The sequence below is a fragment of the Chionomys nivalis genome, chromosome 7 (genome assembly GCF_950005125.1).
Source record: "Chionomys nivalis chromosome 7, mChiNiv1.1, whole genome shotgun sequence".
Taxonomy (NCBI): domain Eukaryota; kingdom Metazoa; phylum Chordata; class Mammalia; order Rodentia; family Cricetidae; genus Chionomys; species Chionomys nivalis.
This window is the reverse complement of record NC_080092.1, coordinates 3,891,764-3,916,965: the sequence shown is the minus strand read 5'-3', so window position 1 is coordinate 3,916,965 and position 25,202 is coordinate 3,891,764. Positions and strand designations below refer to the sequence as shown.

General features: G+C 50.1%; 1 protein-coding gene across 1 annotated transcript in view; it reads right to left on the bottom strand.

The window, feature by feature from the left end:
* Nucleotides 1-25,202, bottom strand: part of LOC130878680 (uncharacterized) — a 98,914-nt gene that overhangs the window by 55,709 nt on the left and 18,003 nt on the right. Inside the window, 16 exon segments of the mRNA XM_057776742.1 lie at nt 281-398; nt 1,547-1,595; nt 1,598-1,789; nt 5,767-5,889; nt 5,892-5,945; nt 5,948-5,954; nt 7,652-7,719; nt 7,722-7,803; nt 12,370-12,452; nt 12,539-12,659; nt 15,644-15,736; nt 16,186-16,247; nt 16,250-16,342; nt 19,239-19,380; nt 21,522-21,674; nt 21,799-21,996. Coding sequence (XP_057632725.1) covers nt 281-398; nt 1,547-1,595; nt 1,598-1,789; nt 5,767-5,889; nt 5,892-5,945; nt 5,948-5,954; nt 7,652-7,719; nt 7,722-7,803; nt 12,370-12,452; nt 12,539-12,659; nt 15,644-15,736; nt 16,186-16,247; nt 16,250-16,342; nt 19,239-19,380; nt 21,522-21,674; nt 21,799-21,996 — 1,638 coding nt within the window.

Sequence of the window (25,202 nt, the reverse complement as noted above, 5' to 3'; positions counted from 1 at the left end):
CTGCCCTTCCAAATGACCTGGGTTTGGCTAACAACTGCCTGTCACCCCAGTTCCAGGGGATCTGATACCTTCTTCTAGTCTCCAAGAGGACCAGCCATGAACATTGTACATATACATACACTCAGGCCTACACACATACACATAAAATAATAAACCATTTTTTTAAAAAAGAAGAAGAGTAGAAGAGAAAATGATAGAGGGAAAAGGAAAGGATGGAGAAGAAGAGAGGATGAAGGAGAGGAAGAGGAGGATGAAGGAGAGGAGGAGGAGGATGGGGCACACTGTAGCTGATATCCATCCCAACGTCCCTGGCCACTTCTGACTGGGGTGCACCCATGAAGAGGTGGGCAGTGGCTTCTTCGGGGAGCCAGCTGTCCTTCAGAAGCACAATGGGGTTCCTGAGAAGAGAAGACCACCGCTCTCCTTCTGAAATAGGGCTGCCTACCCTTGCAGGAACAAACCCATTAAGCATTTCCCAGGCTTTGAACAGCAGCACAGGACTGGCAGATTTTCAGGACAGTCTGGCACAGGTCTTTTGATTTTCCCTCATGATTGGGGTCCGATGTTTTGCTGCATGCTAGGCAAATGCTCTCCCACTGAAGTACACCCATGCTTCTCCAGGTCTTGACTGACAGGAGAAATGGCCAGAGTCCTGTCAATGCTGTCTCAGCCCAGACTAGCCCTGTGCAGGTCCTTTCCCTTTCTCACTCTGCTATGCACAGAGAACATCTGCAACCCCAGGACACAGCCCTATGCTCTGGAGTCAAAACAATACTGTCTTTTGCTTACTGCTACCAACCCTCCTCCAGAGTCTGAGGTCGGTGAAGCCAGCTTCAGCCTCTATCTTTCCTAACCTTTTCACTCTCTTGGCCCGAGGGCCTTTGTTTAACAGACTTCCTTTACCCTGAGCCTCCATATATGAAACTTGGAGAAAAACAGCCTTGAACTCAAACTGCTTCTAGAACCCAGAGCCAGGCTGGGGTGTGGCTCAGTGGGACACTGCAGGCCTTGCACACATGCACAAGGCCCCAGCTCCTCCCTCTATATTGCAAAAGCATCAAATAAAATACCACATCCTGGTTCACTCATTCAGCACTTCTTATGAGGCTAGCCTGAAGCTTGGGGAGCCCTAGCTCCTGATCCTGGGGGCTGACACCCCAGAGTCAAGGGCATACAATAACCACACACAGAGCCAGGTAAGAGAACAGCCAGAAATCTTTGTCTTGTGGGTACATGAGTAGCCCTCAAAGAGACATGTGTTTTATGTCGGGTGGAAAGGCACAGGCTATCTGTGACAGCCTGTTAAGATGCCTGAGAAATTATGGACTAAGAGGTTAGTTGGCATTGGAAGAAAGAGTGTCTCGGGCACAGGAGAGAACCAGTGCAAAGGTCCGTGCACAGGAAAGCGCTTGACACATTGAGTCAGAGTTAATCATGGTGCTAGCAGAGTCAGCGTGTGCAGAGATCCTGCAGCAGGAGGGAGCCAGCTCAAAGCCTCAGAGTCGAAACCTGTGTCTCTGTGGCCAAGTCCTTGGTCCTGATGTGCAGCAGGTACAGCTGAAGTCCTGGGTCCTGCTTCTTCAGAATCAGTCCCCGAGCACAGGTGCCGAGAGCAGGAAGGGCTGACCAGGCCCTGGCCAGGTCACGTTAGCACACAGCTGCCAACCCAAGGCTCGGGACCCTGTGAAGACCCGAGTGACAGCTGCCGTTAGCAGAAGGCTCGGGCTGTTGGCCCAGCCACCCATGTTAGCATTTCCTTCTGAGAACCAGCGCTGTACAGACATTAACCCTGAAAGACAGGACTGCATAGGCCAGGGCTCCTCAGACTCAGCAAGCTGTTGACATGGGCCCAGTAATCTTTTGAGAGTATCATATAGATTATACAATGTTCTATAGCATTCCTGGCCTTTATCAATTGGATGCCAGGAACTACTATCGATGCCAGTTATAGCAGCTTCACTAATCTTTGCCTTAAGGCATCCCCTCGATCCAGGGGTCGTGCAGAAGGCAAAAACCACACTGAGAACCACTGGTGTGACTTTATTATTTTTAAAGATTCTCTCTCTCTCTCTCTCTCTCTCTCTCTCTCTCTCTCTCTCTCTCTCTCTCTGTATGTGTGTGTGTGTGTGTCTGTGTGTACAAACATGTGAGTGCAGGTACCCAAAGAGTCCAGAAGAAGGTGTCTGATCCCCTGGAGGTGGAAATACAGGCAGTTATGCATTTCCCACTGTGGGTGCTGGGACCCAAACTCGAGTTCTCTGCAACAGCAGTCAGTGCTCTTAACCCCAGAACTAGATCTCCAGCCCCAGGATGATTCTTTTTGTTTTGTGTGAAACAGGGTCTCACTATGTAGTCTTGGCTGTCCTGGAACTCACTCTGTAGAGCTGGCTGCCCTAAAACTCACAGAGATCCACCTGCCTCTGCCTCCTGAGTGCTGGGATTAAAGGCGTGCATTACCACAACCATGCCCTGGACCACTTTTTTCTTATAAAATTATTTTTATTTTGAGCTACGTAAACATCTTTCTCTGGAATGTACCAAAGTGACTTGCTTATGGTTTGGGATAAACATAATTAACAAAATGATTTCGTTTCTATTGTACAGAGCTGTGATGTAAAATGATTTTTTTAGAAAGCAGGTAATTTGACAGTAATATATTGAAGGAACTCTCTTGCTGAAGCCTCCATGACAAAGCAACCATGTTCTGGTTGGAATGCCGAGTTCTGGAGGAGGTCTAGCTTCTACCACACACAGTCACCGGGATTTGCTCAGTCTCATCCAGTTCCACCCTGAATGGCTTGGCAGAGAAAGATTCTTACATCTTCTGGTAAAATGATTTGACACAATTTGTTTCGATTTCAGAACGGGAGACATAATTTTGATCAGTGGCGAGTACCAGCTCCCTTCATGGCTTGATGAGGTTCCTTGGCAAAGACATCTAGGATGTTCAGCATACGTCATGATGGCTGTAAGTCACTTCAAATGTCACCCTTCCTTTCCAGACCCAGAACCCCTTCACACTCACTGAGTCAGCATAATTCTGAAACACTCTGCAAAGATGGCCATAGTGTCTAGCCCAGGCTTGCATTAATAAATGCACTTTACCCCCACCCCCACTTTCTCCAGCCTCATCGAGGCCCTGGAAACCACATCAGTTGAATCTTGATTCCCACTCCGATCCTCACAACGGTCACCCTGGGCAAGAGAAAGCAATGCGAGCTGTATCTGAGGCGGTGTCTTTGGCCAATCTCCTATCAGATCTTCTCTGTAGACTCTTAATCTCTCTGGTCCCTGTGTTTAATGGGAGTCTTCACCTGTTCCAAGTCCCTTCACAGCCCACAGGATGTTTGCGTCAAACTGAGCTGAAGTTGAGCACATTGAGAGACTCTTCCTCTAGGCAACCTGTGAAGGCTTCCCTCTGAGCTTCCTGTTTGCAGAGGTGTGCTGTCTTGACCTGCCTTGCTGAACTTTGATTCTCTCAGTGAGAAAGCAAGATGAAGCTACTTCATCTAGACCTTTCACTGTTACAGATTTGCGCATGACAGCTCCATCCAAGGATGTCCTGAAGCTAGGGCAGGGCTCACCTCTGGGTGATTTCACGCGTTCAGTGAGTCTTAGTTACTTTTCTATTGCTGTGAAGAGACATCACAACCCAGGCAATTTATAAAAAAAGTATTTAATTTGGGGCCTCATGATTCCAGAATGTTAAAGTTCACATTCATCATGGTGGCTGGTAGGCAGGCATGGCTAAGCTAAGCCTATAGCTAAGAGCTTACATCCTGATCTACAAACTGGAAGGAGAGAGAGAGAGCACTAACTAGGAAGGATTGGGACTTTAGAAACCTCAAAGCTGGCCCCTGGCAACACACCACCAACTCCCAGAGAACATATTCCTGTTCGGGATGGTCAATAAACCAGGCCTGCCAGAGGAATTCTGATGTCATTGCCATTTTAAAGAAGTGTCTTTTTATTTCCCTTTCTAAGGACCTAAAGAGAGGCTCTTCTCTGAAGTTTTCCATCTCCTTAGGACCTTTAAAGTAAAGATTGCTGCCATGCACGCTCCTGGGAATGGCTAGCCCAGTCTGCTTGGCCCATGGTCCCAGTAGCATGCCCAACTGGCTGAAGCAGAGATGAACAAACTGACCAAGAAAGGATGGACTCCCTCCTGGATTGGTGGCTCCCAAGGGACTCATATGACTTTGTACAAGAATGTTTGTGAAGGACTTGCTCTGATCTTTTGCAGAATTTTGTTGTATAAGAGGCAGCTATAGCTGGGTGTGGTGGCCATGCCTTTAACCCAGCACTCGGGAGGCAGAGGCGGGGCTCTGTGAGTTTAAGTCCAGCCTAGGCTACAGAGTGACTTCCAGGACAGCTCAGGCTACAGAGTGAGTTTCAGAGCATCCTGGTCTACGGAGTGAGTTCGTGGCCAGCCTGATCTACAGAGTGAGTTTCTGGACAACCAGGGGGTGTTTCTGAGGGGTTTTCTGGGTTAGGTTAATAAAGGAAGGAAGACCCACCCTAAACATGGGTCCAGGACTGAATAGAAAGGAGAGTGGGAGCCTAGCAGCAGCATTCACTCCCCTCTGTGTCCTGACTACAGGAGCAACATGACCAGTCAGCCTCCCTTCCACTACGGCAAATGATCCCCTGAAGATGTGAGCCGGAATAAACCCTTTCCCCTTAAGCAATTTTTGGAGGCAGGAGAATCAGGAGTCCTGTTGCTTGTGAGTTTGAGGACAGCCTGGGCTACATAAGACCTCATCTCAAATAAACAAACCAAAGTTGATAAGACATTTTTGTGCACGAGCCTTGCAAAATGGCTTTGGATTTTCCCAGGGTGCAGTACTAGAAACCAGATTGCTAGGCGACTAAATACTTTTGGAGAGTAATCTGGAGGTCATCCCCTCCACACCCAGGGCACCCATCTCAGGCTGAGAACCAGAGGCCCACCTGCCAGCTACCATCAGCTGTCCCTGTCACCAGCCTATCTTACAGATGGGAACACCCTTACAGAAGGACAGAACACTGCATGGCAGGGGTCATGACACATCCAGAGTGCTCGAGCCCCATTTCTAAGCCCGGCTTTAGGACCCCCCAACCCTGGTAGAAGATGTGTTGTTCGTGTTCTCGGACGCGCCCAGAACCCACAGACAGCTTGGCTGGGTGGTGGGACAGATGTCCCGGAAAGGAGACCCTGACTTACATGCATTCTGTCCCGCCCCTTCCATGCCACATGGGCTGCTCCTGCAGCAAACTCATTTGACTACACTTCCTCACCAACAGTGGGATTAAAGAAGGGCCTGCCCTTTTTGGTCCGAGGTCACTGGGGTTTGGTGAGCTTGGGTTGGGCTCCTCTCAGCTCCCTTGGGAGGGAGAATATGGTGATTCTAACTAGAGACCCTGTGGCCCGACTCCCCGGTGCAGCCCTGAGCACACAGCTTCACCACTCTGGGCCTGTCTTCTTAGCAGTAAAGGGACCTCATAGTCCGAGACCCTCACGGTTGTTTAGTTCAGCAAAACAATCGGGCTGAGAATGGTCTATTTCTACCCCCTGAGCCCCTGCTCACCTCCCCACTGTCTGTATGATGCCCAGCCCCCCACACCCTGAGCCCCTGCTCACCTCCCCACTGTCTGTATGATACCCAGCCCTACCCCCCTGCTCACCTCCCTAGAGTCTGTATGATGCCCAGCCCTCCTGAGCCCCTGCTCACCTCCCCACAGTCTGTATGATGCCCAGCCCCCCCCCCCCCCCGAGGACCTGCTTACCCCAGCTTGGAGAAGTCTGTTCCCTGGACTTGATAGAACTCTTCAGGGAGCCATCCGAGAGCTGCTGGAAGTCAGCTGCCCCTTGGGCATGGATTCTGACAGTAGCCAAGGCATGTAGGGTGACCTGGCTGGAATACCAGACATTGTGGGAGCCAAACTCAGCCTTGGGGTCACCTGACCTCCTGCCCCTGTGGGCAGGACAACTCACAGCCATGTCTAGGGACAGGTATCTTAGCATGGAGCACAAGACACCCACTTATTCTCCAAGTATATGTCACTCCAGAGATACACTGGGGAAAATGAGGCCTTGGACCTGAATGGCTGGCTCAAGGTCACGTAGCTAGCAGGAGTAGGGTGTGGTCTGCTTATTGATCAAAGGCGAGCTGGGCAGATGGGGAGAGTAGGTGTCTCCCACAACCAGGGACACATCATCCCGTGTGTCCTAGGCAGATCCGTGCACTAACTTAGTCAGCATGGGCCCTCTGAGGGAAACATGCTGTTTTTATTTAATGTCTCTGTTTCAAGACCAGAGTATAGCTCAGTGCACAGTGCTTGCCTAGCATGCATGAGGCCCTGCACCCTGCCCCAGCACCAAAAAAATAAAAAGAGATAAATACCTCCACGTCTGAAGTAGGAGTCAAAACTATGGCAAGACCTACAATAGACCCAAAGTAGGAGGTGGTGTGGGGGAAGCCTTGTGCTCAGGAATGGCCCTAAATGTCATGTTCCAGGGTCAAAGGATCAGGGGACAGAGGTAGGGGATAGAAGGAGAGGCAGGAGTAGGATCCAGGTCAAAGGACTGTAAGCAGAGGCAGAGGCAGAGGGAAGGAGATGGGGACATAAGCCATGAGGCAGGCACAGGGTTGGAGACGGAAACACGAGGGAGTGTGCAGTACTGTAGAATATTAGCTAAAGTTCTGCTGCATTTGTTTATGCTGTGGAACATTTGTTTTAATGATGCAACGATGTGCTGCGTTCTCTTATGCTGCATTTGTTTAACTCTGAGAAGCTGTGTTACTGTGCCTGTCTGAAACACCTAATTAATCTAATAAAGAAATGAATGACCGATAGCAAGGCAGGAGAGGGATAGGTGGACTGGCAGGCAGAGAGAATAGGTAGGAGGAGAAATCTGGGGAGGGGAAGGATTGAGGAGCGAGAGGAAGATGACCCCAGGGGCCGGCCACACAACCACCCAGCCAGACACGGAATAAGGAGAAAAGGATGTGTAGAAACAGAGAAAGGTAAAAGCCCAAAGGCAAAGAGTAAATGGGATAATTTCAGTTAATAAAAGCTGGCTAGAAACAAGCCAAGCTAAGGCCAGGCATTCACAAGAAAGAATAAGACTCAAGTGATTCATTTGGGAGCTGGGTGGCACGCCCCCCCCCACCAAAGAGACAGAGTTAAAAGACAACCAACTACAGCACAGGGACATGAGGCAGGGCTGGGGACAGGGACATGAGGCAGGGCGCAGGGCTGGGGACAGGGACACGAGGCAGGGCGCAGGGCTGGGGACAGGGACATGAGGAAGGGCTGGGGACAGAGGCATCAGGCAGGATGCAGGACTGGGGACAGGGACATGAGGAAGGGTACAGGGCTGGGGACAGGGACACGAGGCAGGGTGCAGGGCTGGGGACAGGGACATGAGGCAGGGTTGGGGACAGGGACATGAGGCAGGGCTGGGGACAGGGACATGAGGTAGGGCTGGGGACAGGGACATGAGGCAGGGTTGGGGACAGGGACATGAGGTAGGGCTGGGGACAAACGGTGGAGAAAAGGGAAAGTGACAGGGAGAGAGGGCAGGGAATAGGGGCAGAGGGCGGGGGTCACGGGAGAGAGGTTGGAGGCAGGGTTTGGACAGGGACAGTGGGGATAGGACAGAGAGTACCTTGAGAAGCTTGATGGCAGGTTCAGCCAGGTTCAGAGACCAGCGTCTCCTATGGCCTCCAGAGGCTCACAGTCCAGGAAGCTCAGGTCATGCTGGACACTGGCACTCAGCTGGCAGCTTGGTGCCTGTCTTGCCCTAAACATCCAGGGCGCCTGAGAAAGAAGCCAGAATGAAGACACAGAAGCTTAGGTGAGCCAGACAAAGCTTCTGGAGTAAGAGGGAGACTGGGCTGCTAGAAAGGTCAGGGGCATGTGGGGTCCAGCCCCCCAAATTCACTCTACCACACATGTTCTTTGATGTGCATGGTAGTGCCCATGGCCCAGTGTAAACACACCTTCCAACGACAGGTGTGAACAAGAAGCCAGTTTGGGTGAGCTGCGGTGAGCCAGCTCTGAAACACAGCTGACTTTCCCTAGTCCCCTTGTCAGCTTCCCCTTCTGGCATCCCATCCAGCCACCTGAGCTAAACTCCGGTCCATGATGGTCTCCTAGTCCCTCATCACTTTTCATGCTATGACGCAGACTTTATTTCTAACATTTGAAAGTTAGGAGATTTTTATATAATTCCAAACCCGTGGCTTCTTGGAAGACAGAAATACTAGTTTGTCTACCCACCCCTCAGGAAGGGGCGACCAGAGTCAATAGGCAGCTGCCAGTGTGAATGGTTGTTCCTCTAGGCACTACGGTCCCTGCCCTCTCTGTTGTCTTGCCAATATTGGAGATCGAGTATCTGTTATTACTCTCTTTGTCTTAGCAAAATACTTCTTGGGGTGTGAGTATGAAACATGAGAAAATAACAGACTCTGGAGGGTGCGTTCTAAGACAAAATTGTTTGGTTTGTTTTTGTTAAACAAGGTCCAGCCCAGCATGGGGCTGAGGCTTGCCTGAAAATCCTTCAACTGTGTAAGTGCTAGGGTTACAGGCACATGCCATCATGCCCAGCTAGGAAAAAGTGTTTATTCCTAGCCCACCTGGGCTTTGGGCTAACATCTGGTCTGTGTATAAACATGTCAGTACACACCCAAGCCACCCACGTTGTTGGCTCTCAGATGTACACAGAGATGGCATTTTACAAAGGCAAACATTGTAGGCGGAGTGAGTGCCCATCATGGTCCCTGCCCTCTGCCCAGAGTCTCTGCTAAGACGATCACTAGCAACGGGCCCTGGTCGCTCAGCAGAGGTCAGGCTTCCAGATACAGGGCACACGTCCTCGGACACTGTCCACACACATACCACAAAAGCACCCTCAAGACAGCACAACTGTTCATTTCTTTAATCTTTTCGTAGGGTCTCGTGTAACCCAGGCTGCCCTCAAACTTGCTGAACATCTAATCCTCCCGTCTCCATCTACTGAATGTTAGGGTTACCTCCACATCTGGTCTTAGGTGTCACTGGGTATCCAACGTGCCCTGGAGAGGTGGGGGAGGGGTTGCCAGTGTGAGGCCAGTCTGGGCTACAGAGTGAGATTTTATCTCAAATAAAATAAAACAAAAAAATTAAGTACCAGAGGGGCTGGGGAGATGGCTCAGTCAATAATGTCTTGTCATGAACTGAGTTTGGGTCCCCAGTACTCAAGAAAAACATAAGGCAAGCACATAGTGTGCCCTTAATCCCGGTGCCGGGGAGGCAGTCAGGAGAACACTGGGGCCAGCCGCCCTAGTGGAGTGAGCAGCTGTGTCCCAAAACATGAGGTCGAAGGGCTGGAGAGATGGCTCAGCAGCTGATAGCACTGGCTGCTCCTGCAGAAGATCCAAGTTCAGTTTCCAGTGCCCACATGGAGGCCGAGAACTCTTTGGAAGTCCAGTTCCAGGACTGCCCTCTTCTGACCTTTACAGCTACTACACACACATGGTGCACATACAAACATCATACGTACATACATATAGGCAAGCACTTAGATATAAAATTTTAAAAATTTAAAAGCAAAGTAGAGCCATGATGGAAGACGATACTCAGGGTCAACACATGCACACACACATATACACAATTACACATTCACACACATGAATACACGCACACACATACTATACATGCATACACACACATGCAAGCACATACCTATACACATGCACACATAGGCATGCATGTACACACATGTACATGCATGCACATATACATACAGAAAAGTGAAAGAAAACCCCAAACTAAACAAAACAACCATTCCCTCTAGAAGAGACTAAAAAGACCCACCATAAACTGAATGACTGTGTTTCCTAGTCATATGACTGATAGCAGAAATTATTTCTAAGATAAAGAATTCCCAAAACCCTCTAAGAAAATAACCCAGCCAGGCAGTGGTAGTGCATACCAGCACTTGGGAGGTAGAGGCAAGCGAATCTCTGTGAGTTTGAGATCAACCTGGTCTATAGAGTGAGTTCCAGGACATCAAGAATTGTTACACAGAGAAACTTAATATAAAAAGGAAGGGGGCTGGAGAGATGGCTCAGAGGTTAAGAGCATTGCCTGCTCTTCCAAAGGTCCTGAGTTCAATTCCCAGCAACCACATGGTGGCTCACAACCATCTGTAAAATGGGGTCTGGTGCCCTCTTCTGGCCTGAAAGCATAAACACAGACAGAATATTGTATACATAATAAATAAATATTAAAAAAAAAAAAAGGAAGGAAGGAAAGGAGGGAGGGAGGGAGGGAAGAAAAAGAGAGAGAGGAAGGAAGGAAGGAAGGAAGGAAGGAAGGAAGGAAGGAAGGAAAGCTCAATAAAATAAAACAAACCTAATACCTAAATATACATTTCATCAAGGACACCTGGGTAGCCGAACTATCCACAAGGTGATGACTTAGCCACTTGCAGCCATGCCTGATGACCCCATCCACACGGTGGAAGGAGAGAACCAACAACTACAAGCTGTCCTCTGACCTCCACACACAGTCTGTGCCATGTGCATATGAGCACGCACACATACATACGTAATAAAAATAAATGCTTGAGGCTGGGAATAGCGGTATATACCTTTAATCCCAGCACACAGAAGGTAGAGACAGGCAGATCTTCTATGAGTTTGAAGCCAACTGGTCTACATAGTGAGACCCTGTAGCAAAAAATATATAAAATAAAATAATAAATAAGGTTCATCACCAATAGTCATTAGGGAAGCACAATTAAAGTAAGAGACCAGCCTGGCAGGATGGAGCAGGCCTGAGATCTCGGTACCAGGAGACTGAGGCAGGAAAATCACGTATTTGAGGGTAGCCATGGACTAAAGAGTAAGTTCCAGGCCAGCCCAAGCCGTATGGAGGGTTTAAGGTCAACCTAAGTTACATAGTGAGACCCTGTCTTGAAAAAAAGAAAAGAGAAGAAAGGGGAAAAGGCTGCGCTGGGGTAGCTCAGTGGTGATGGCAGACTGCTTTCCTAGCATGGAGAGGCCCTGGGTTCTACCCCAGCCTGGTCAGGGGCAGGGGGCACCTCACAGCCATGGATAAATGAAACAGCAGAAGTAAGTGCAAGCTTTAAATACACGTCACAATTTACATAACCTGAGACAGTACCGAGCAGTCTGCAGTGGCACCCGGTTTCTCAGTAGCTCCTGAGGGTGACTAGGACAGGAAGAAGGTGCTTGTAAGCTGGGCATGGTGATCCCCAACTGGGATCCCATCAACAAAGGGGCTAAGGTAGGAGGATTCCAAGTTGGAGGCCAACCTGAGCTACAGAGTAAAACTATGCCAAAGAAAACAAATCAAAAAGGCTCTTGTGAGCATGATAGGGCTTTTAGTGAGGGTGGCACTAGTACTCTTGGATCATATTGTATAACTGTCTGTGTGTGTCCGTGTGTTTGTGTGTCCGTGTGTCTGTGTGTGTCCGTGTCTGTGTGTGTGTCTGTGTCCGTGTGTGTCCATGTGACTGTGTGTGTGTCCGTGTGTCTGTGTGTGTCTGTGTGTGTCCATGTGTGTGTGTGTGTGTGTTGTGCGTGTGTGTATGTGTCTGTGTGTGTATATGTATGTGTCTGTGTGTGTGTCTGTGTCCGTGTGTGTCCATGTGTCTGTGTGTGTGTCCATGTGTGTGTTGTGTCTGTGTGTGTTGTGTCTGTGTGTGTCTGTGCGTGTGTCCATGTGCCTGTGTGTGTCCGTGTCTGTGTGTGTCTGTGTGTATGTGTATGTGTCTGTGTGTGTGTCTGTGTCCATGTGTCTGTGTGTGTGTCTGTGTGTCTGTGTGTGTCCATGTGTGTGTTGTGTCTGTGTGTATGTGTCTGTGTGTGTTGTGTCTGTGTGTGTATCCGTGTGTCTGTGTGTGTCTGTGTGTGTCCGTGTGTGTGTGTTGTGTCTGTGTGTGTTGTGTCTGCGTGTGTCTCTGTGTGTGTCCATGTGCCTGTGTGCACATGCACTTATAAGCAGGGATCAATATCAGATGTCTTCTTCAGTTGCTCTCCACTTCCTTCTTTGAGGCAGAGCCTCTCACAGAAGCTGGAGCATCCCGACTGGGCTGGACTAGCTGTCTTGAGTGCCTGTCTTACTATCTCAGCACTGGAGTTACAGTACATGCCTCTGCACCCGCTTTACAGCGCTAATTTTAAAGAGCAGGAGTCACTGGCACCATAAGAGGTTGGACCTGGGTCCCCTAGGTTAGGGATGGGCACTGACGTGAAGAGAAGGCGGCGGGTTCTCTGGAGTGGGGTGCTGGTGCACAGAGGAGGAGACACACATCCAGACGGGGCTTTGGAACATTTCTGTGTAGAGATTACACTTAGACAAACACCTTTTCAGCACCAGGTAGGCGTGGTCAGCAGGTGTCCACAAGGGATGCATGGACACCCACAGTCTTCCCAGGAGCCGTGCAGGCATCTGGGTCACTGGGTGGGGGACAGGGTAGTCAGAGCACAACACATTTATTTATTATCACCATCCTGGGTCTTTGTCATGGACAGTCAGAGCTGGCCTGGCTCCGGCCCTGAAGTGTTCTCTGGCTCAGCCTCTCTTTCCTCTTCCTGCCTCCAGAAGGATTTGGGCCCCAGGAGACTGCGGATGATGTCTTCAGCATTTTTCAGGTGGAGTCCCAGCTTGAGAGAAAACACAGAGGCTCAGGAATGAGGAATCCAGTCACACAGGTAATCAAGGACTGCAGGACTGGGAACAGGGTTCCAGGAGGCTAGCCTGGAGAACTCAGGGCTCCCTGGGCCACCTGGGCTCAGGAAACAAGGTACAACCTTGAATTCTTCAGGCAAAATTTCCTATGGATTCTTCGGGGGCTTCAAATGCCACTCCTTCTGGGCAGCCCTCCTTCTCACATCCCTGTCCCAGGTCACATAGCAACAAGGTAACACCCAGATCCTGCGTGGGAATCCCCTTTAAGTGTGTGGGGCCCCTTTAAGGCCATGAGGCATCTACTAGCCCGGATGACTCTCAGAAGCTGGTGGATGAACGAGCGAACCCTTCCTCTGACTGTGCTCACATCTGTACATCCTCATCCCTGTCTACTCACCTCTCCTCCCTCCTGGACGTGGATAGCTGTCCGCCCACCTGTCTGTTTCCTTTCCTTCCACCCAGACATCTGGCTTCCCTCTCCTCGCCTCTTCTCCCTTCCCTCCTGCCATCAAGCTCTCTTTGATCGTGTTTGAAGAAAAATCACCTGGGGTGGCACCACCCCAGCGGGCAGTGTCTAGGTGACAGGCCCTGGTCTCCCTCAGAAAGGGCTGGGAGAGTATAGGACACAGGTCCTGCAGACAGACTCCAGGGCCTTGGGGCCAAATGTTGGGACTTTACAACAACCCATAGGACCCCAGCCTCAGAGGTCTTCCTCTCTGCTGTCGCTCAGAGAGTGCTTGCCTAGCGTGCACTAGGGTTTCAGCTCCAGCCCCATAAGTGGTGAGGGAGAAAGAGAGAGAGCGAGGTAGAAAATAAGTTTTCTGTCTTCCACTGTTGCCCCACGTCCACTCATTCTTCATGGTGACAGCAAGTGTCACATCCTGCCCCCCCCCCCCCGCATGCTCCCTCTCTATGCCCCCACCCTTCCCTCGGGAACGCCACTCTTTTCCTCTGCCGGGACCTTCGCCCTCACTAGTAGTAGTCTGCTTACCAGGTGCTCTCTGACCTCAGCTCTGCACAGATCCACTTGACTGAACTAGAGTTGCCATCCACGGAAACGCACCTCTGGTCCCATCCATGAGTGTGTTTCCAAAGAGCTAAAGTGAGAAAGGAAGACCCACTCTAAAGCTGCTCCCTTCTATGGGCTGGAGTCTGCTCTAAATAAAAAGGAGAAAGCCAGAGCCAGTGATATGGTTCAGCAGATAAAGGGGCTTGCAGCCAGTCTTGATGATATGAGTTCTATCTCTCAAACCCAAATGTTGGAAGGAGACACTTGACTCCCACCCTCCACATGCACATCATGGTCTCCATATGCTCCATGCTCCACCCCGACAATCAATCAATATTTTAAAATAAAGAGAAAGCAATCTGTGCACCAACATATGTGTGCATCTATGTGTGTGTGCACATACACAGACATTATATGTTTCTCAACTGTGGATGCTATTACATTCCTGCTGACACCTTGCCTTCCCACCATAATGGGCTGTTCTAGCGAACTGTGCCAAAATAGAATCTTTCCTTCAGTCAATTTTGCCATGGATCTTGTCACAGCAGCAAGAAATTTAATACAACAATGTCTGTCCTTCAGGTCTCAGCTCAAACTTCATGTACCCAAATAAACAGTTTAGAGTGGCCACTGTCACTTCCAGCCGTCTCCCTCTGCTGGAAGACGCTGTTCAGAACAACACTGAAGCCATCTTCATGAGACCAGCTGTGTCTGCTCACAATGGTCACTACTGGGCGTGTGGGCGGTTGATCCCTCATGGAAGGGAGGGGGAGAGTCAGCGCTCCTCCCAGTCGGTTGTATGCAATCCTGTCCCAACTGCATGTGGCCTCTTGGTCTTAGAAAAGGGCTAGAGCAAGTACACAGGCTAAGGAAGGCAAGGTCAGGGGCGCTATCTATGCAGTCACGGGGGAGCCATCATCCACACCAGGTGCAGACCCTCCAGCATGGCTGCTCTGTAAGCAAGCTTAACGAATTAATTGTTCCCGCAGAGCAAACTCTATTGAACTCAAACTTTGGTTTGCCAATAGGACTTTAGAAGGAGGAGGTAGAAGTTGCTTAGTACCCCCAACCCAGAAAATTCCAGAAAGTACCAGGAGAGCAGGGACCACACCTCAGTTGTTCATCACCATGTATCCAGCGCCGAGCACATTGCCAGTACAGTGTCAGCTAGAGGAGGGATATTTCTCAATGGCTGGCAAATAGATAGATGGGTAAACATAGGTGGATGGGTAGGTGGACAGAACGTGAATGTGAACTGATGGAGACAAATGGAAGGTGGGAACACAAACTGATGGGTGAGTGAATATGAGGGATAGATAGATAGATAGATGGCAAAAGGAATGGATTAGAGGGTGGATTAGAAAGATGGATGGATGGATCAGAGAGAGGGATGGAAGACTAGATGGGCAAGTGGGATGGATGATGAAGAGGGGTGGATGGATGGATGATGAAGAGGGATGGATGGATGGATGGATGGATGGATGGATGGATGGATGGATGATGAAGAGGGATGGATGGATGGATGATGAAGAGGGATGGATGGATGGATGGATGGATGGATGATGAAGAGGGATGGATGGATGGATGGATGGATGGATGATGAAGAGGGATGGATGGATGGATGGATGGATGGATGGATGGATGGATGATGAAGAGGGATGGATGGATGGATGATGAAGAGGGATGGATGGATGGATGGATGGATGATGAAGAGGGATGGATGAGAGGGTAGATAACGAGAGGGATGAGCTAGATAGAAGAATGCTTGGATAATACGTGTGGATAGATATATGGCTATATGCAAGGACTGGTTAGATGGGTTGAAAAAATGGTAGAAGGAATGTAGAACAACAGAAGCAAAGTGCAGTGGACAGGGGGATGGACAGATGGATTACTCTTTGTCCTGCCTCCAGGACAGCCCTAGAGAGATGGCAAGCACAGAACTCTTACCTCCAGCAGGTTGAAGGTCCAGCCAGCAGCATGGACAGTGAAGATAACCATTACAGAACAAGGGAGGAAAGAGCTGAACAGAGGAGGAGGGTCCTTTCAAGGTTGCCTCGCAGGCTGACAAATGCTAAGGGAAAAGGGAGGGTCCTGGGAACTAGAAAGAGAGGCTGCACCCAGTGCGTCCTGCCCCAGGGAGGACTGGGCATCATTTCCTCCACCCGGTGAAGGCTGAGGGGATGCTAGAGCACCCTCCATTCCCTATGCTTCCCAGGATGGCTGAGGTGGTTCAAGGATCTCAGCTGAAAAGACTCCTGTGGCGTCCCCACTGCCCTGTGGAGACAAACACAGCCCTTGTGCAGCAGGGGAGGGGTTTCCTCTACACTCCAGCCCTCTACTTTTTGAGAAAGGTCCTCACCAAGTTGTCCAGGCTGGCCCTGAACATGCTCTGTGTCACCCAGGCAAAGGAAAGAGTATCTTTAGGCCCTGTGTTCTTGGAGATTGGAGCTCTGGGGTCCCCAGGCCTTGTGGCCCCAGGTGAGCCGTACTTGAATGGAAGATGACATCAGATAAGACGAGTGTTTCCAGGTCTCCATCTGGAACTGTTGACAAGGATGTCCTTGGGGAGGGACTCCCGAAGGTCACATTTTAGGGGGTCATCCGTCTCCAGCAGTTGCAAGCTGTGGCTCCACACGAAGGCGCCCACTGGGACAGAGGGGCAGCAACAGACACCCAGTTAGCCACTGGCCAATATGCTCTGATTCAGTTCCTGCCGGCCACATCCCATGCCAGGGCTGCTCAGGACCCCGCAGTCTGAAGTTAACAGGAGTAGGACCCAGCCTGGATGTGGAATGCTAAGGAGTTTCCCTGAGGGCTAAAGAAAAAAATGAAGTGGGCACCTTGGCTTCACTTGGCTTGAAAGTCAGACCCAAGTCTGAATCCCAGCTCAGTTCTATGGATGTAAGCTGTGTTATCTCAAGATGGTGCTACAGCCTCTCTGTGCCTCACCTGTGAAATGGGGATATCAAGTTGTATTTCAAATCCTCATTCTATCCAGAGCCTTTGAAAACATACCTGTATACATGTATGTACATGTATGTGGGGGCTGGAGGACAGCTGCAGATGTTTCTTGGGCACCATGCACATTGTTTTGGGACAAGGTTTCTCACTTTTCTCTGGAGCTTGCTGACTCGTCTAGGCTGGGCTAGCCAGCGAGTGAACTTGAAAGATCCACCCATGTCCTGTCCCCCAGCACTGGATTGCAAACGGATGCTAACGTACCCTCTGTATGTGGGCTCTGGAGATCAAGCCAGGCCCTCATATTTATTCAGCAGGCACTTTACTGGCTGAGCCTCCTCCAGGACTTGCTTCTATTACTTTTGAGTGCACTGGAGACTCTCACTCTAGCTCTGAGCCTCCGCTTCTTCATCTGTGAAATGAAGCGACATTTCTTGAGGGGCTATTGACAAAGGTCAGTCAAGGTCAGAGACTGAACTGGAGAGTCTAATTATCTCAGAGCAGACAAGGAGGTGATGTGTGGTCCATGATGGAGACCCTGCCACGGTCATGCAGGGTAAGGTGAAATGGGCGTGTGAGCTGCTGCGGGAAATGCTCTTGTATACTGTGAAGATTTGTCACTCGCATTGGTTTAAATAAAATGTTGATTGACCAATAACCAGGCAGGAAGTATAGATGGGGCCACCAGAGTAAGAGAATTCTGGGAAGAGGAAAAGCAGAGAGGCAGTCATTAGTCAGACACAGAGGAAGCAATATGAGAATGCTGCACTGAGAAAAGGTACCAAGACACGTGACTAAACATAGATAAGAATTATGGGTTAATTTAAGTTGTAAGAGTTAGTTAATAATAAGCCCGAGTTAATAGGCCAATCAGTTTATAATTAACATAAGCTTCTGTGTGTTTTGTTGGGACTGAATGACTGCAGGGCTGGGCAGGACAGAAACTCCATTTACAGCGAGTAGGGAGAACATGGAATATCGCCCACTGGAAACCCTGGCATAAGATAATGTTAACTCCCAGAAGGCACAGCTAGAAACTCCTCAAACATCTGGCCATGGAACAGGGCTGACTTTGGCGGGGTGCCCAGTGGCACCTATTTATCCCACTGGGCAGCAGTCAGCCTGGTACCTTCAGCCCCTGGCTGATCCCTTGGAAGCTTAGCAGGCTATGACTCCAGGCAAAGTCCCTGCGTCACCTGCTTCCTCATTCCCAAGCCCGACACAGGGCTGCATCTTCTGATGACCATAGATCATTTGGAACATGCGACTGGTTTGCTGCTTTGTTTTGTTTTTCAGTGGGGAAGACGGAGCCAAAGGCCTCATTGTACCTGCAAGGCAAGTGTTCTGCGGCTGAACCATTTCCCTGGCCCTGCATCTACTTCAAATGAATACACCATTTGCATAGGTGGTTTAGCTTCAGGAAAGCATCAAGTCACCTCAGGCAGACGTGTAAGCAGGTCACTTTGGGTTATTGGTACTAATGGCTGAAAACCAGAAACAGCTTCCGGCCCTCAGTGGAGACCGTTATTCTTTGTAAAGATATGGTGGTGGGGAACTGGTCCCACAAGAGGTGGCAGTCCCACAAGGGGCCCTCCGCAGGTCCCCAGAGGCCTCGATGGGACAGCAGTGGGTCCCCCAGGTCTCAGTGGATCACCTTGGTGGGAGACTGCAGCAGGTGAGAGACAGACAGATATGCCATGCAGAGAGTCTGGGCATAGAGTTTATTTAGTGGGTTATGAAGGAAAAGGGAAGAGGGAAGGGGAAGAGAGAGCTCACAGGCTAGAGGAGGGTTGGGAGTGGGTGGGGTTTGTTTCTTAAAGGGACAGGGTACCCAGGTGACAGACCAGGCCTTTCATACCTTAGGCAAGTGGTTTACCACTGCGCCCCAGCCCCGCCCCAATGCCACCCCAGTCCCACCCCAATGCCACCCCAGCCCCGCCCCAATGCCACCCAGCCCCACCCCAGCCCCGCCCCAATGCCACCCCAGCTCCACCCCAGCCCCACCCCAGCTCCACTCCAGCCCCAGGCTTTATTCTTTGGAGCCAGGGTTGAAGCTGGCTTGGAACTCATGATTTTTCTGCCTCATGACCTCCAGTGCAAGAATACAGACGTGCATCATCATAGCTAGCCAGTTGCTACTGGGTTTGTGTTTCTGATTTGTCAGCTGAACTTTCATATTCACACGTAAGTTCATGAACCATGTTCAGTGCCCCCCCCCCCATTTAAAGGGAGCTCACTCATCTCCAGAGGGGCCCGAGATTTACAGCCACCACCTCTGTCTTGGCAGTTCTCCCTTCCTCGGACCAGGCTGGCCCTGGGTGTCTCTGCACAGAACTGCTGTGAATCTGGCCAGAGTGAGCAGGGCTTGTGAGGCTCAAGGAAACTGAGGACCTGAGAGAAGGGACTTTTCTCTAGTTATCCATGGGCAGGATGAGGGCTGGAGCTGCCATGTGTGGGGAAACAACGGGCCAATTGTCTAGTATGACTTGGGAAGTAGAGGGTGAGGGAACTCATAACCACACTGCCCTACCCCAAGAGACACGTGGAACAGCCCCATCCATAACATCCCACACTGCCCTATCACCATGGGTGGACTGCTTGGTTGACTGTGTGTGCCGCACCTGGGCAAACACCTCACTGGGGCACGTCATCAGAGTCAGGTAGGCATTGATACGGAGCTCTATGTCCTCCTCGGGAGCTTAGTACAGGCGTGAGAGCCCTGACCTCTGGCTTGGGAAAGATATCCATCATTCAGTAGCCCCCTGCCACAGTGTCCATGTTCCTACAGTTGACTCTGTGACCCCACTAGCTTCCTTGATGTCTCTACCATAAGCAATTTCCCCAGCACACTGTCACCTGTGTGACCCAGAGCCTGGTCAGTTTCAATACATACCAATATATAATAGACATACATGAATTTATTCCAATAAAGATTTATTTACAAAACAACATAAATATGAAATATAAATGTCATAGTGCTCCTAGGCCCAGACCTAAGGAAGCCACCTCCAGACTCTGTGACTCTCCATCAACCCCTTCCGACTTCCCTGTTAGTGTAGCCATCTGGTCACCCATTTGTAGCGTGTATCAGATGGAACAGATGACATCATGAATATGACTGACCCAGTCCCCATGCACCCGACACTCAGGTTCTAGAGCAGTGAAGGTTAATGTTTGAGACATACAACACATAAGGAAACAGGGAAGCAAGGCCAGAGACACTGGGAGTCTAGGAGGTTCAATTGCAGGTGAAATGGCAGTGAAGATGTCTGAGTGAAGAGGACTGTGAGTATGTGTGTGTGTGTATGCGCACGCGCGCACGCGTGCACACGCACGCACGTGCATGCACACACACCATAGGCAACTTCCCCAGTACACTGTAACCTGTGGCCCTACTGTGAGAGGCAATGGAGCCACTACCCAGGTCTTTTGCAAGAACAACAAATACTCTTAATTTCTGGGACATCTGTATATCTCTATAGCCTCTTTCCACCTTATTTTTTATTATCTTATTTTATTCATGTGTATTTGCTTATATTAATTTATGTACATCATGTGTGTACATACATGCACACATGTTTAAATGCCAGAGATCAACATTGAGTTGATCAGAAACTCAATAAGTTTCTACCTTAGTTTTAAACTTTATTTTATCTCTATAGCATTTTACCTGCTTGTGTGCTTGTATACCATATGCGTACTTGGTGCCTGTGGAGACCAGAGAAAGGTATTGGACCTCCTGGAACTGGAGTTACAGATAGTTGTGAGCTGCTATGTCTTCAGCAAGAGCAACAAGTGCCCCTAACTTCTGAGACCTCTCTCCAGCCCTCTCTGCCTTACTTTTAAAAGATTTTTTTATTTTATTTATGTGTGTTTCCTTGCATGAGTTTATGTGCAGCGTGGTGGCCGGATTCCCTGGAACTGGAATGGCAGAAGGTAGTGAGTCACTGCATGGGCGCTGGGAACTAAGCCCTGGTCCCCTGCAGGGTAGCAGAGCCGTTTCTCCAGTTTCTTCAGCTAATTTTCTAAAAAGATTTACATATTGTTTATTTGAGGTCTCCATGAAGCCTGGAGCTCGGCAGTTCAGCTGGACTCCGTAGATTCTCCCATCTTTGCCCCCTCCCAGAGCTGGGACTGCAGGCATGGCCCACCAGGCCCAGCTTCTCTGTGGTGCCAGGGCTGAAACTCAGGTCTCGGTGCTTGTGCAGTGGGCACTTTATTAACTGCGCCATCACCCAGCCATCGTCTCTCCCTGTAAGGCTCTATATACAGTTACAGACTTAGGCCTGAGGACATCTGGAAGAAAAAGTAGTAGATGAGGCTAACACGTGCTGGTCAGAAACCAGACCATGCAGAGTTCAGTGGTTTATGGGAAGGGACTCGACACTGAATGAGTGACAGACAGGCAGGCAACCTTTCCCTGTAACAACACAGACAATAACATCTTGGGTCTGGCAGCTTCTCTTGCAAAGATTCCATTCAGCAGTTGGAGCACGAACGTAGCCACAGATAGCCCATAGCAATCTGTGTACTGATAAAGTTTTATTTACAAAAGCAGATAGCAGGCCAGGAGGTGGCCCACAGAGTCTGCCAGTGTTGGTACATGTGTGTCTGAGTCACGTGGCAGTATCAGAAATCACACACTTATTCGTGGGTTTATTTAGTGAATAATCAGCTTCTCACACTAAACACAGTTCTAGAGGACAGTGGCAAAATACCTGTTCATGCTGCTGACTAGGCAGGCACCCAGCACACGCGAGCTGCTCAGTAAACATGTAATGATTTCAAAGGAAGAGGTGAATTGACAGCCTAGATCAAGTCCACCCATTGCCCAACTGCAGCCAGAGGAAAACACACAAGGACTCACGTCTGCAGAGCAAGGGATCTTCCAGAAGGCCTGGATAGCCGCCAGCCAGATCTCCTCAGAGACGCCCCTCAGAGCTGCACAGGTGCTCAACACAGGGGCTAGAGCTGCTGCGGCCAGACCAGCACTGCCAATGGCCTTCAGCACAAGCTGAGGCTGCAAAATCATGGCAGTGGGGTGGACTGTGAGGCCTAGAAGGGGCCCCTGCCCCACCCACTTGTCCAAGGATGACCTGCCAGGTAGGACCTGAATCTAGTGTTGAAACACTAGCTATGCTCACCTGACCAGGGTTCACAGGCTCTGGTTCACACCCAAAGCTGCAGTTCACACCCAAAGCCTCATCCAGAATCTTCACCACAAGGGAGCCAACTCCAGGTAGCTGTTGGCAGTGCCTGTCCAGAGTGGCACAGAGGTTGTGTGCCAGAGCTGAGATGCCAAGGAAGGTACCTGGGCTGGCCCCTGGAGACGGCAGCAGTGGCTAGGGATGCACATAGTTCACTCCTGCCCAGGAGGCATAAAAAGACCCTCTGTCCCCCTCTGCCCCCCTCTGTCCCCCTCAACCCTAGTCAGCCCTGCACTTCCCAACCTCCTGCTGCAGATAAGGGACTCTGCAGTGATTTGTTTCTAGAGAAGCCCCAGGAGTTCCTGCTGTACCCAGGGTAGAGATCTACACTCTCATGCTAAAAGGGGTAGGAGCATTCATGTAATGTCTAGGGGTATTTGGGGGTATCATAATGGGAGGTCTAGGGGTGTACCTCTGTGGCATAGCACCAGTATAACATGTGCAAGGTCTTTGATGTCGAGCATCAGAAAAAAATTAGTGAAACTGTCACTGCTGGGTGTGGTGATGTGGCCTTTAGTTGTCACAGTAGGGAGGCTGAGGCAGGCAAGGCAGGGGCTCAAAACCAGCCTAGACCACATTGTCAGATGCTCTTTCAAAAGAGATGAAGCAAAGCAACAGCAAGAACAGCAGCAGCTAGGGAGGTAGGAGGGTGCTGCTGTCATGATCCAAGACCAGCAGCCCTGCTAGATGCCCTCTCGTGGGTAAGACAGCTCACAACAGTTACCTGATCTCACCCTGCTTTAGTAGCTCCAGGATGAATGACTGATCCAAGCCGCCAGCTCTGAGTGAGCAAGGTGAGGGTCCCTAGACAGCAGTTGAGTGGAGAACCCTGGCCACAGGGTCAGGCCACCTCACACAGGGCAGAACAGCTCCTCCTCTCTCCCCTGGGCAAGAAATGAGCCCAAGGGCTGGAGAGATGGCTCAGTGGTTAAGAGCATTGCTTGCTCTTCCAAAGGTCCTGAGTTCAATTCCCAGCAACCACATGGTAGCTTACAACCATCTGTAAAGAGGTCTGGTGCCCTCTTCTGGCCTGCAGACATGCACACAGACAGAATATTGTATACATAATAAATAAATAAATATTAAAAAAAAAAAGAAAGAAAGAAATGAGCCCAAGTTCTCTCTGCACCAAGTGGATCTCATGAGTCAGCCACCCAGACAAACTGCTATACCCCTGTCAGGGGAGCTGTACCACGGAGAAGTCCTGTTCCAGAGACCGCAGTTCCCCAAATGCAGAGCAGAGTCCCTGTGGACCCGGAGAGGCACCCCTGCAGGCCTGGTTGGGGGCTGGAATCAGCTCAGGGTGCCATGAAGACAACCTGTCCACTGGTTCTGTCAGAAGGTTTCGATGTAATTTCTCTAAATGCAAGCTTGAGTCTCTTGATTCTTGGACTATCTTAGTCTATCCAACAGCTTGAAAGCTGCCTATCAATCTACTCACGGGTTCCCGCCCCCAATGTGCCTTGCAGCGCACGCGGCCAGACTCCACCTCATGCCCTGCGCTCACTGCACACCAGCCCCCTGCTATCACTCTCTCCCATGCGCTCTCTTATCACAGGGGGGTTAACGACCTGCCTCACATTGCCCAGCCTGTAGGGATGAAGCCCTGCCTTAACCCTGGGGCTGGGCTCCCAGGTTCAGCTCTTGCTGTTTCTCAAGACAGCTCTGGGCTCAGTCCTGAAAAAATGAAACACATCCTGGGCCCTGTGTGAAAATGTTAGCCTGAGACCACCCAGTGCTGGCAGAATGGGGAAAGAGCGTGGTGGGCTCTGTTCTGCCGTGGATACAAGATCGCCCACTGGTCCACACGAGATGCAAGATACAAGGCGTTCACATGGGGCCCAACAGTGCACCTCTCTACCAGCAAATGTTTTGGAATTTCAGCACGTGTGTGTGTGTGTGTACATGTAAAAGAGAGAGAATATATATATGAAATTTGCATGCGTGAATATTTGTGTGTATATATCTCTGTGTTAATGTGTGTTATGTGTTTATGTGAATGTGTGTAAGTGCATATAAAGGTGTATGAGCATGAATGTGTGCATGCAAATGTCTCTGTATGTATGTGCAAAAATGCCTCTGTGTGTATGTATATGCATGTGTGAGTGCATCTCAGGGTATGTGAATCCTGGTACATGCATCTCAGGGTGTGCCTTCTGTGAAAATGAACAAGCACATATATATATATATATATATATTCCTAAAGCATTCTGGGTTTCTGTTTGTTTGCTTGTTTGTTTTCGTCAAAATAAAAGGGGCCTCCATGTTGCCTCGCTGTGGTGAGTAGAGCTGGGTGCAGAAGAGGCTGCAGAGGTGGCAGTGGGTGAAGACACCTGACTCACAGGCCTGGCAAGCTGAACTGATCCCTGGACCCCAGGGTGGAAGGAGACAAGTGTCCAGAGCTGTCCTCCGGCATCCGCACGCATGCCTCACCTGCACAAGGACAGTCAGATAATTTTTAAAAACTAAAAACATGATGGTAAACTAAATTTTTAAAATGAGAGATACAGAGAAACGCCAGACAGCACTCATGTTACCTTAAAGGAGAAAGAAAAGCTGTTTGTCGCAGCCTTGACCAAGACCCCAGCAGCTGCGCTGCCAGGCTCTCATCAGGCTATCTCCTGACTGGCAGCACAGTCCCGCCCTGCCGTACAGAGAGCAAAACTTGGCCCACGCTGGTAAAGATCCATGTCTATGCCACAGCAACCACACCATGCAAAGATCAGATGCTTGGGGGTATGGGGAGGGGAAAGAGAAAAGGGAAGACAGGCAAGGTTATTTTCAGCTAGGCAGCCTTGCCCAAGCCCACTTAGTGCAGGCACCCTTGGACGGTACTCATGGCAGAACCAACAGAACCTGTGGAACCAAGGGTCAAGGGTTAAGGGGTTGGGTGCTCCCTGGACACCCCTGAATAGGCAACCACATCCAAAAAGCTGCCAAGGCTCAGAGATACCGTCACCCTCATCAGTGTTGGGGTCCTCTGAAACTCCGGGGGACTCTGGCTGGCTAGCACCAGCCACTGAGTGTTGCCACATTGCTGGCTGCCGGTGCCCCCATCTGTTCCTAGCCTGGGGGAGTGGGATGAAAATCCCTCAGAGGCGCCCCTACCCCCAGGCAAATGAGGATGCAGACAGAGGCTGAAAATTCCCAATGTGGGCGAGTTGCCCTGCCTGGGAACCTGAGAGGAGAGTGATGCTTCTGCTCGTTGATGGGAACTGTCGACTAGTTTCACAGGGGTTCCCAATTGCAGCACTCCCAAATAAATTTGTTTATAAAAACAGTCACTCTGATTTTTTAAATTATGTGTATGTGAGTGTGCCTGTGTGTGTGCGTGTCGTATG